We start from the raw sequence: 13,223 nt of genomic DNA, 5'->3' as shown, positions 1-13,223 counted from the left end.
CATAAGTCACCATCAAGTGCAATGTAGCAAAAATAGGACTGGATTTGGAATTAAGGGTATGGGCAAAAACCCTATGCTTGCTGCTCATCATCTGTGGCCTTAGGAACTCGGTCCCCTAGCTGGGTTTATTGCCTCATTTCTAATATGAAGAGGCTGAATTAGATGACCTCTGAATTTGATGGTCTCATGAATTATGCCTGATCATTCCAAGAACATTTCCAAGTAAAACCAACAAGGTAATCTTTTTGGATCAGGACAAAAGTGAAATCAACAAAAGACCATACTAAAGATTGTACCTGGAGTATCTGATAAAGTGTCACTGGCACTTAAAAGAGGAGCTGGATTTGATCCAAATACATTTAACAAGAAATTAATGTTAAATATAACAATTTCAAAGACATTCAAGGATTACTTTTTTCCAAACTATCTCAAAGAGGGGGAAAAGAGTAGAAAACTAGACAACAGTTTTGCCAGAAAAAGCCACTTGAGAAGTCAACAATTACTGCCACATCATGCTTCCTTTCTTACAAAGATGAGAAAAATCAATGCAAATTGAGGGTATCATGAAGAAAATCAAAATAATAATTAAATAAATAGGCTTTAACAGATAATTTTTCAGAGAAAATCAGATCTTTATAGTTATATAATTGACTGTGAATTATAGAGAAAATAAAATCCTATTGATGATAGGGAAATATATATGGTAACTGTTTTAGCATTTAATAAGTATTTACTGAATTTAACTAGATCTAAGAATTTAAGAGGTAGCACATGGAAAAAGGCTTAAACTTGTTTTGTTTATATGCAAAAGGAAAGAAATAAGGAATTAGGAGAAGCTGAAAAAAGGCAGATTGTTGCCTAAAACATAGAATTGAGTAACACGAATTACTGTAAGCTTTATGTAAGCAAATATTTCCAAATAGTACATCTACCCAATAGGATGATCTCCTAAGAGAGAGGATGGGGCATTCCCTGCTATTAGAAGCCTAAAATAATGCTGGAGGATCAGGAGATGCTGTGCATGGGATTCAAATCTGATACAGCTTAAATTAGATGGCCTTTAAAGTACCTTCCAACTCTAAGATTTTGAAGAGGCTATGATATGCAACTCATCAACAAATATTTTCTGTGAAGTGCCTGTTATATGTCAGATAATTATGCTTGATGCTAAGAATGCAAAGGCAAAAAAAGATTCCCTGCCTTCAAGAATCTCTCTCTCTCTCTCTTTCTCTCTCTCTCTCTCTCTCCCTCTCTCTCTCTCACACACACACACACACACACACACACATACGACGACACATGTGTCGGGGTCTGGGTGTATATACAAAGTAATTGGAGGAGAGAAGGCACTAATAACTGGTGGGGAGGAAGTTGAAATCAGAAAAAGTTTTATGGAGAAGGTATTACCCTCAAGACAAAGTTCTACAGGAAATAAACAATTCCAAGAGGCTGAAGGGAGAAAGGAGTGTTTCCGAATGTGAAGGACAGCCAGTACAAAGGTGGGTATGGGAATTCCATGTATAAGGAATAGTTAAAGGCCAGTTTGGTTGGACCACAATGTGGAGAGAAATAATGGTTATGTAATAAGGCTGAAAGGCAGGTTAAGGAAAGATCACATAAGCCCTTCAATTCAATGGTTTTCTTATTATGGGTATTAAAAAAGGAAGACATTCATCTAAGATGTTGGCTAGTCTTGAGCAAAATCCAAGCAAAAAAAAATAGAGGTGGCCAATTTTTCTAAATCTGTGCTCTCATGCACAGATAACATTTTAGAATTTCCTAAGAAAAACCATAGTAACTCAAAATCTTAGTCTATCCAATTGGTTTTCAATGGAAAAACAAGTAGATGAAAAATTCATACTGCTCAAATCATGGAATGTAGCCAAATATGACAGTGGAAGGAACTGGTCCATTAAAAACTCAGAACTTAGATGGGCAATAAGGATAGTCAATGAACCCAGAACAGAATAGGCAAAAGAGATGACAGTTTATCAAATTGAGAAAATTAACCAATTCTTTCAATGCTCATCAATGGTTGTTAGCATAAAGACCTCACTACCAATATTCCCATGGTAATTTTCCCAAGGTAATATGCCACTGAATGAAAAAAGGATGAGACAAAGATACATGGTAAGTGTAACTTGTATATGAAAAATGACCTAAAAGAAGTCAAGGTTATAAAAGACTAGAAAAGAAAATGAAGTAGTCATATAACAAGAGCAAAAACAGGAAGCTTAAGTGATGTATTGGTACAAGAAAACTATTAAAATAAATGGTAGAAAGCTTCTTCTAATATGTTGGATCTTCTTTGAAGGTCCATAAAGATATGATGGTGTTAGAATCCACACAACAGGAGTATCTTTATGTTAATTTTAAGGCAAAATCTGACAGGGTTCTAGTTTGAAATTTTTACATCTCTGTAAAAAAGCCATTTTGACATGCCAATACAACAGAGTTCTGATTAACTTAATGTAAACAAACCTAGATGTTCTTTTTAAAAACTAGATAAAAAAAAAAAAGGATCAATTATTCTGCGAAAAGTGGAAACTCTAAGAATAAAATATCAAAATTACTAAAGTGAATTGACAGCACTGGCATTGTGCTATAAAACAACATCTTTAACTATATAGCAGTGCTTTATAAAAACTAATGTCTGCCAAATAGAAAATATAAAATATTAGGGGGTAGCTAGGTCAGGAGGACCTATGTTCAAATCTGACCTCAGATATTTAACATTTTCTATCTGTGTGATCCAGGTCACTTAACCCCAATTGCCTCAGCAAAAATAAACAAATATATATATAAATATACAGAGAGAGAAAGAGAGAGACACAGAGAGAGAATAGAATAGAGAATTCACTTAAATTTATAAGAAAACAAGTTATTCCCCAATTGATAAATGATCAAAAGATATGAAGAGACAATTTTCAGATGAAGACATTAAAATTATTTTTGACCATATGAAAAAAATGCTCTAAATCATAACTGACTAGAGAAATGCAAATTAAGACAACTTTGAAGTACCTCTTCACATCTCTCAGATTGGCTAAGATGACAAGAGAATGATGAATATTGGAGAGGATGTGAGAAAATAGGGATACTAATGCATTGCTGGTGAAATTGTGAAATGATCCAACCATTCTGGAGAATAATTTGGAGCTATGCTCAAAGGGCTATCAAAGGACATATCCTTTGATCCAGCAGTCTCTCCTCTGGGTCTGATTTCCAAAGAGATCATAAAAGAAGGGAAAAAGAGCCATGTGTGCAAAAGTGTTTATAGCAAGCATTTTTATAGTGGGAAGGAACTAGAAAGTGAATGGATGCCCATGAATTGGGGAATGACAGAATAAGTTATGACATGTGAATGTAATGAAATATTAATTTTCCATAAGAAATGATGAGCACTCTGATTTCAGAAAAACCTAGAAAGACAAGAACTGATGCTAAGTGAAGTAAGCAGAATGAAAACACTGTATACAATAACAAGAAGATTTTGTGATGCTTAATTGTGATGGACTAGACTATTTTCAACAATGAGGTGATTCAAGACAATTCCAATGATGGAAAAAATCCACATCCAGAGAAAGCACTATGGAGACGAAATGTGAATCCAAGCACACTATTTTCACCTTTTTGTTGTTTATTTTTTCCTCTCATGTTTTTTCCCCCTTTGATCTGATTTTTCTTGTTCAGCATGACAAATATGGTTATATGTTTAGCAAAACTGAATATGTTTAACCTATACTGGATTACTTGCTGTCTTGGTTAAGGGACAGGAGAGGGAGAAAAATCTGAAACAGGAGGTTTTGCAAAAGTAAATGATGAAAACTATCTTTGCATGTATTTGGAAAAATAAAATACTATTTAAAAAAACAGATAATATGCCATTCTCTTTTTCCCCTGTAAGTCCAAATTTATTGAAACAGTAATCAATGTATTCACTTTTATATTTTAGAGAGCATAAAGTCAGGAGACCTGGATTCATATTACAACTTGGCCATTTATTATTAACTGTAATGCTTGGGTCAAATCAATTTCCTTTTCCAAAAAATATGGATAGTATTATCTGGAATACCTACCTTACTGTAGTGAAATAATGAAAAGAGAACGTATGTAAAAGCAATTTAAATACAAAGTTAGTATGTTCAAAAGGCTTAAATACATAAATTGATAATCATTAACATGTTACTCATTTTTACCTTTACTTTTCTTTGTATATCTTTGAGTGATTTCTACTTAAAATTTCTTTCTTAGTGATTATGGCTATTTCTACTTTTTTTGTTTTAAATAATTTTTCTATGTCTACTACAAAAGAAATTAATTTTAAATTTGAATTGCTAAATAATTTCAAAATCTATTTTGGATGAACTGAAATCACAAAGTATTTAGAGAAAAAAGAAGTTTATTGGTTTATTGAGAAATATGTAAATATAGATGTGTGCATTTTTTAAATCATTGAATTCTCACTCAAGAACTACATTATAATTTTATGAGACCATAAACTCTTAGTAATTATGATTATTTCCCTTTCTTTAAATACTTAACCCAATGCCTGACAGAGAGCATGTGCTTAATAAAAGCTTGTTGATTGATAATTTTTAAAAACCTAATTATAGCAAAATCTAAAATTTTGTGATTTCCTTGATTTTATGCTAATGACTTATATTTGGAATAATTTAGGTATGAGATAAATGATTCAGTCAAAAGTTTTAAGTATTTTTCTGGCAATTTCTAAGTCTTTTTAATGAAGGAAAAATACAGCAATCATTTTTTTGAATCACACTTTGATTTCAGATCTAGTCAATAAATCTTGTTTAACTCAATTCAACAATCAATATTTATCAGATATCTATCTAAAAAAAAGAGAAGAGAATGCAGTCTGCAAACTTTCAGGCCAATGAGCTTGACTGATTCCTGGAAATATCTTCGTATGGGTTATTAAAGAAGTTGTTAATGAACATTTAGAAATAAACACTTAAATCCAAAGACCCAGCGTGGTTTCATCAAGAACAGATCATGCCAGACTAAACTCATTTTCTATTTTGAAAAGATTACCAAATTAGTATATAAGGAGAATTCTGTGACTATAATTCAGCTAGATTTTATATAGCATATAAAATATACAATACTGTTCTCTGTGAATAAGACAGATATATACTGATGAGACAATAAGGTAACCTGATAAATTCAGAATTGTCCAGATTTAAAGAGTAATTGCTTACATTTCAAAAATAACAGGGTAGAAAGTCTCCAAGAATCAGAGATCTGAGCCCTGTGCTGCCTAACATTGTTATCAAAAACCTGAACAATGGCAGAAAGAATATTATTCAACAAATCTGAAAATAACACAAAATTTGGAGGGATAATGAAAGTAATATACAAGATGAAAAAGGATTTTGACATACAAGAACACTGGACTAAATCTAAGTAGATGAATTACTCAGGATCACTTAAGTTTGAAAGCTTCTGCTATAAAGAACAGAACTCAGAATACAATATTCCAAAAGGCAAAAAATAGTTTTATTCCCAACTTGCTCACAAAGCTTAGTATAGTCTTATAGAAATAAAAATAAATCTTTAATGAAATAGAGCACTTTCAGGACTTCCTGGTTAAAAAGATCATAGCTTAGTAAGATCTTGAGATAGAAATATTAGTGTGGGAAAAAAAAAACTAGAAAAGGTAAACTTATTGGTGCAATTAGAAAAGACTGTTTCCAATATTCCAATAGGAGAAAATAAAAGTGTCCCTTTAGAAATGTAATGTATTCAAAAGATTTTGAATAGAGTTTTAAATAAGAAAAAAAGCAAAAACTTGGAATAGAAGGCTGAGTTGGTTTTGTTCTGAGGTTGTTAAGAGGGGAAAGGGAAAAGAAAATAGAAGGAATACATTAATGTGAAAAAGTTAGGAGGAGCTATGAAAATTACTTTTCCTCATAATAAATATGTAAGGATTGGAGTAATGGATAAGTGACCCTTTGCCCTTTCTGAACTAGACAATGGCAATTTGAACACCCACACATAATTTGGAATAGAAATAAAATTAAATTTAACAGGAAAACAGGTGGAAAAATAGGGGAAGGGTAGTATAATGAAAGGATTTCACTGGGAATGAACACTCATAAGCAAAACAAACTTTCTCATCCTTAACTAAGGAACAGTACTTAAAAGGAAAAAAAGGGGAGAGAGATTGTAAATGGAGAAAATGGTTAAACTATGATGTATAAATATATGGGAATATTATTGTGGCTTAAGAAAAAACAATAGATGATTTCAAAGACTCCTGGGAAGTACAACCTTATGCTAAGTGAAGAAAGCAAAGCCAGGAGAACAATCTATACAAGGATGGTAACATTGTATAATATTTAAGAATATTCAATAAAACAACTATCAACCACATCTCCAGAGTACCTAAGGTGAGTCATGTTACCCTGCCTCCCAAGAAGTGAAGGTACAGAAGGAGACATAACATAAAATTTTTGGACAGGGTTGCCATCTTACTTGACTACATTTATTGTTTGACTGTTTATTTGTTACAAAGTTTTGAGAGCTTTTCCCTTTGCTTTTTAATTAGGAAGTACTTTGGAGTTAAGTATCAATCATGCTCCTTTTAAAAAAGGAAACAAATTGGGCATTAAATTATTTTTTTAACTGCACAGAAAACAAAAATAAACATAGCCAATTTTGAAAATAAGGAAAGAAAAGGAACACTAGCCAATTTTGAAATTCACATTTAATTATATATGCTCATTCTTCATTTGTATTCCACTTTATATATGAAAATCCTGGTTTGGAGTTCTTCCATTTTGAAAAAAGAAATAAATCTTAATCATTTTAAACTGTATTGAGACTTTTGGGACACTGTATTTCAGATATATTTATTTGTGCTCATGGTAACTCCCCAGGTCGAATTCAAACTCCATGAGACAAAGACTGTTCCATTATTGTTTTTGTACCTATTCTCAGTGTGTAGCAACAGTCTCTAGCTCAGAGCAAATAAATTCTTGATTGATTACTACCTGCAAGGAGTAGTGTTTGGTAACACAACAATCTACCTCACAGAGTTCTGGATTAACCTTTCCTAAAAATCTACCTCAACATCCAAAAAATTCTCCTTCAGGATAATTTTTAAAGTACTAAATAGTCAGATAATTTATAGTTATGTTCAAATATCAATAAAGTCAAAGAAAATAAAAGTTAACTGGAAGTTAAAACCAAAAAAGGTCAAAAAAGCCAAATAATTCAATTTTCCTTTTACATAATGCTTATTATGGCAAATGTATATCAACCTTCTTTCTGAATGTTTTATAAGGATTATATGCTTTTTCTTGCTGTTTTTTCTTCTACGGAAGTTTTTTTTTTTTTTTTTTTTTTTTTTTTTACTATCATGTGCCCATTAAAAGATAAATATTCCTCCTTTAACATATGCATTACAACTTATAAACATCTAAGAATATACTTCATAAAGATTATCTACAAGAAAATGACAAGTATAGAGTCAAAGCTCTTATTTCCATATATTTTCAACTTTATTGTTAGTTTCTGTCTATTGCTTCTATTCTAATTTACCTGAGCTAGGGTTGGAATAGAATTTTGACCAGTCTGAGTCTGTACATGAGCAGAATCACTGTCTGTTACAGAATCTGTTACACTTCCATCCTGCTGAGATTCAACTGTTTCCATGGTCATTTGTCTGAAAAGTAAACAACAACAAAAAGAAAACATTAAAGACCTAATTCAAGAATCACTATTTATGTTTGACACTTACAATTTCATTTGTAGAAATTTTTTTTAATAGTCAAAGTGAATACTCAATCCTACAGAATGTATCAATATTGTACAAATGCGAAATCTCCCAATTCCAAGCAAGCTATTCTATTGACATTGCCCATGGAAAGTTTTTTAAAAAATGTTCTATGAGCATCTACAGCTGAATGAAACTGTAGACTTATTCCTTATCTATAACAAAATTTAAATAACAAGTTTTCCAAAGGTAGGTGGGAAAGTCTTTTGTAATTATAAAACTCTACATAAATGAGATGTTATTACTGTTATTACACTGATATGGATAGCATCATACATTTAGAAGTTGATGGGATCATCTATTCCCCTCACTTTACAGATGAAGTTAAAGCCATGTCTATTGTATGAAAATAATTTATTCATCATTTATTCAAATTGTGTGTAATATAGTATTAGAACAAGATGAACTTAATCTACCATGTAATTTTATCCATGTGAAACTAAAGACAATGTAATAAAGTTTTTGTCAGTTTTAAGAAATGTATTTTTATAGGTATATTTCTTTAAATATTTTCAGTTTTCTTTTAAATTTAATTGAAATGAATAAATTAGCATCCTGAATTTTTATCTAAAAAAGTAAGTAATCCTATAATAATTCACTTTAAAGTTAAAAAATGAAAATGTTAAAACTCTTAAATAGCAACTCACTAAATGAAACATACAACAATCCACTTTTAAAATGACCATTTTACCTAGATGGTACGGTGGAGAGAGCATCAGCACTAACGGCAGGAGGACCTGAGTTCAAATCAGACCTCAAATACTTAATACTTCCTAGTTGTGTGATCCTAGGCAAATCACTTAAGTCCAATTGCCTTAGCAAAATAAATAAATAAGTAAATTTGCGCTATTCTATAGCAAAAAACAATCATTTTCATTTTCTAGACTCACACACACTTCCTCAATCTGGTCTATTTACATATAGGTCATATTAATCCATTTGCATCTCGCCATCCAATTCAGGCTGATGACTCTCACATCTTTTTCCTTTAATCATACCAATTCTTCTGTGTCCTCCTACTCTCTTTAAACAAGCACTGTTCTTTAAGACTCAGCTCAAAATTCCTTTCTAAAAGTCCTTTCTTATCATTTCATGATTAAACTATTCTATAAACATTAACACTTTATCTGGAAATCAAAAATGACAACTTTACCTATCTAAAACCAAGCTGAAAACCATAAAAAAAAGAAAAAAAGAAAAAGAAAACAGGCCCTCCAACCATTGGAATCTGATTTAAAAAAAAAAAAAAAGCTCAAGCACTAGAGGCATGCACCACACCTGGGCGTAGAGCCTATTTACTCTTAGATCAATCATTATTTTAAAAATCTTGATTATCTTATTTCCAAGCACATAGCCAATTCCAAATCAGGAAAAGCTGTTTGCTCTGCAAGCAGAAACAATGACAGCTGAAAAAAGTAAGGACTACAAATATGAAAGAAATAGAAAACCTATAAAATAAAACAAAACCATAGCAGGCTAGAATTTGAGGTATCAATATTTCAATAGGCCTTAAGGGCATCTTGTGTTACAGAACAGTGTATTACAGAACAATAGAAGTTAGATCTGAATCATCTAAAAAGGTCATATTCTATTCATGGTAGTATTTATAAGAAAGCAGAGGAAAATCTAATATGAATATGATTTCTATCTGTGTGAAACACCTACTCAGCTCAACTGAGAGATCATTAGCTACATGTTCCATTTTATTTTGCATTAAGTTGGGGGGAGGCAGGATGGAAAAAAAGAGAAACAGAGAGAGAGAGAGAGAGAGACAGAGACAGAGACAGAGACAGAGACAGAGACAGAGACAGTGTTACACACAAGAGAGTTCAATAAATTATCTGCTAGGTGAATGAATTTATAGTTTACATTTATTCCTAACATAGGTTAAGGCTGAAGAGAACAAATAATTTAATCTATCATTCTAACTTTTTAAAAATAAAACTTAAAAAAACAGATAAACATAAATTTACCTACCTTATACTTGTCTTAATATATTTTTTCCTGCCACATTTGCTCATTATTAAGACATTTGTAAACAATGCTTTGCTCCTTCCCAGATTTCTTCTTCTATTTATCCTGCAGTAAAATTATACTTTTGAATTTGGGATATTAAAAATTTCCATCAAAACAATTTAATAATTTCTTGCAAAAAAAAAAAAAAAAAAAAAAAAAGACCAGGAAGGAGATAATTCTAAATTTTATACAATTAAAATGCCAGAAGATAAAAGCAGTAAGATAAAAATTCCAATTATTCCTTCAATCTGCTTTTTAAATACTTAATTTTCTATTACATTACATTAAAGGTTTTCATCTTATCAATTGACTCCTAAAATTACACTATAATGCTTAAAAACTGAGATATAAAAATGTGATATTCATTACTCCCACAATTCTGTTATTAGCCACCCCTTATCAAAGTCAAATATATATCTATTAATAACACCTTAGACCAAGAGTCAGCAACATTTGATTAAAACTCTTATGAAGCTCCAGTTTTGCTAACAATGAAATCTCACTGAACTTTCATGTCTCATCTATACTTCCTATCATCCTCACATTCTACTTGGCAATGTTCTATACACAGCATACATTTTGTATGTGGTTTAAAGATTTTCTTTAAAAGGAGGTTGTTTTTAAATAACCAATTTAACTACAAAACACAATGCCATTAATCCCAAATTTCTAAGTGATTGTGCATGACTAGGATTACAAATTCAGGAAAATAGGTTGGCATCTGGACATGTAAACCTACCTGGCTGAGTCTAATTAATTGTGATGCTAAAGAACAGAATTGTTTTTCCCTGTGAAATCAGCAAGAAAATAACTGAGAACCATTATTACTTTCATTAGTTCCTCTTCTCTTACAACCAAAATGCTAATGTCATACCATCGACGTAACACACACATACACACACAAAAAAAAAACCCCACAAAAATTGGGATAATTAATCTATCTTTAAGACTGAGGATAAAGGAAAGATGCTGCCACACATAGCATACTATTGAGTAGGGATGCTAAATATCATAGAATGAGAAAAGGAAATATTGTTTGACAATTAATGGTTTTTCTCACATTGGTATTTGATGGTTTTTGACCTTCCCCAAATAATTCTAAGTTTCTTGAGAACAAGGAGGGATGTCCTTTATGGTTAAGAATAATGAAAGGGCATTCAAGTGCTTACCATATGCCAGGTAGTTTGTTAAAAACTAGGGATACAGATACAAATATAGTTCCTGCCCTCAGGAAAAGAAACACAAGGTTTCTTATCAATCAGTAGTGCCAAGCACTTGTCAAATATAAAGTGCAATCTTTGGCCCACTACAACCTCAGGGGTAATAGATAACAGATCCCCTCCAGGAAGAGACCAGCTCCCTCAAAGTGGCAACAATAATATAGTGAATTCTCAATAATATAGTTATTCCTATAGTTATTCCCTTGGAGGAAAAAAAGAGGGTTTTTTGGGGTGAAATATAGATATTTGAATGCTCATTTTTTTTTTCTTGGCTTTTAAAAACTTTTACATTAAGTCTGATCCTGAAGAATCCAGTAAAAATTCAACTCACCACCAGTAAGTAAATCCATTTTCTTTGCACAACAGCTAACTTCTCATTAAAATTATTTATAAGCAATATTCCTTTGGAGATAACTGGGGTGAGGTGATTTGTCCAGAGAAGTATCTGAGGCCACATCAGAACTCAGGTCCTCCTGCCTCCAGGATTGGTGCTCTATCCACTGCACCATTTAGCTGCCCCTATAAGCAATTTTCTTTAAACCAAAGCTTGAATATGGGGGTCATAAAATTATTATTTATTATCAGTAAATGTTTGATTTGCACACTTATTTTATATATCTATATGCCTGGGCCCACATAAAAATGTCTTAATTGAAAAGGGGGTCACAAGTGCAATGAGTTTAAGAAGCCCTCCTTTAAACAAAGATTTACTTTTAAACAATATATACATTAGGAAACATGTTAATTTTACACCTAAAAAATACTTAGTCTAATCTGCTACCTCCATTGCAGGTACCAAACAATTACTATTATAGCCAATTTGAAGACTAACACAGTGATATTCAGCTGGTAAATTTATCTCTAGTCTTTTAATGTTGTCTATCAGGATAAAAATGATGCTTCTATTATAGAACTCTATCCTTCAAAGTAAACAAAACACATACATTTTTTTTTTATACACTAGGGAATTACTTATAATTCATGATACTCATAAAAAAATAAACCAGTGTGATTATACAGACCACCTTCCTTGTGCTTCAGTACTGAAACCTTAGTTCTGAAGAACGCTCTAATACTGTTGCCATTCTAAGAATAAAAATATATTTTTATTTATGTTCATTGTGTTAACAGTCATTTCTAAGAACTAATATATTTCATTTTTGAAAAGTAATTTATAACATTCTATTCATCTTTCAATATTAAATTGTATCTCACAAATGAGATCTCTTTGAAAAGAAAAAAATTGAGTATAGGGTATATTAAGGCAAATTTTTCAGAAATGAAGGAGAAAAAGAAAACATAACTCTCATATCTCTGATAATTTGTAAATTATTTCAAGTCCCACATTTAGGTAGTTTTATTATGTGCAATGATGAATATATCTCTTTCAAAAGATTGAGATCCAGGATTCCTAACCTTTTTCTGTTGCCATAGTCCTCATAGCTTTTCAAGTTTACCACTGCATACATGAAAAACAAAAAAATGACTAATTTTTCAGAAATAAAAACTATTCCCTTGATAAGCTTTTTAAACCCCAGGTTGGGAACCCCTGATCTAGATAAACATTCAAGAACAATTTAAATCATAAAATAATATTTCATAACCAGATTTTCCTGAAATATTTACATATAATTTAGATGATTTCATGGAAAACCAAGAGCAACATAGAATGACTTCTTAAAATACTTACCTTAAAATGTAATTTCAGAAATATTTGTCTTTGACATTAACTAATTTGCCCAGAAGACATGCATTATGTAGGACTACAAATTCAGAGTTAGAAAGGAACCTAAAGGCAATCTAGTCCAATCTCCTCATTGCAGATACAGTAACTAGGATTAAATAGGTCAGAGGATTTGCCTGACTTGGGACTCGAACCTGGGAATCCCAAATTCTTTCATTTCAAATCTACATGTCTTTTCATTATACAATGGTGCCTGCCTTATGAAGCTTCTTTTGTTTTTAAATCACTTTGTCAGAATTGCCTAAAAGAAATATCCAGTTGTTTATAACTGATACAGGATATAAGAAAACATAATTATAATTTACAGAAAGAGAAAATTACTGACAATAAACTCAATTTGCACTATTAAATGTATAATCAAATGTAATACCATTCTTTATTGGTATACATAGCACTTTAATATTTGTGAAAGGCTTTATTTTGATTCTCATAATAGCCCTGG

At 31.4% G+C, this 13,223-nt stretch overlaps 1 protein-coding gene across 15 annotated transcripts in view; it reads right to left on the bottom strand.

Annotated features, from left to right (window-relative positions):
* CREM (cAMP responsive element modulator) overlaps positions 1-13,223 on the bottom strand; it is a 73,371-nt gene that overhangs the window by 51,757 nt on the left and 8,391 nt on the right. For 12 of the 15 annotated variants that reach the window (XM_052000539.1, XM_052000535.1, XM_052000533.1 and 9 more), the window contains exons 2-3: positions 9,779-9,880; positions 7,567-7,690 (exon numbers count right to left, since the gene is read on the bottom strand). In XM_052000539.1, coding sequence (XP_051856499.1) covers positions 7,567-7,690; positions 9,779-9,822 — 168 coding nt within the window. In that variant the 5' untranslated portion in view covers positions 9,823-9,880. Of the gene's footprint in view, positions 1-7,566; positions 7,691-9,778; positions 9,881-11,368; positions 12,173-13,223 lie in introns of those variants that run through there. The other 3 variants (XM_052000537.1, XM_052000538.1, XM_052000558.1) reach the window with 3 other exon arrangements.

The sequence above is a fragment of the Antechinus flavipes genome, chromosome 5, assembly GCF_016432865.1.
Source record: "Antechinus flavipes isolate AdamAnt ecotype Samford, QLD, Australia chromosome 5, AdamAnt_v2, whole genome shotgun sequence".
Taxonomy (NCBI): Eukaryota; Metazoa; Chordata; class Mammalia; order Dasyuromorphia; family Dasyuridae; genus Antechinus; species Antechinus flavipes.
The sequence above is the reverse complement of the archived record's forward strand: the minus strand, read 5'-3'. Positions and strand labels throughout refer to the sequence as shown.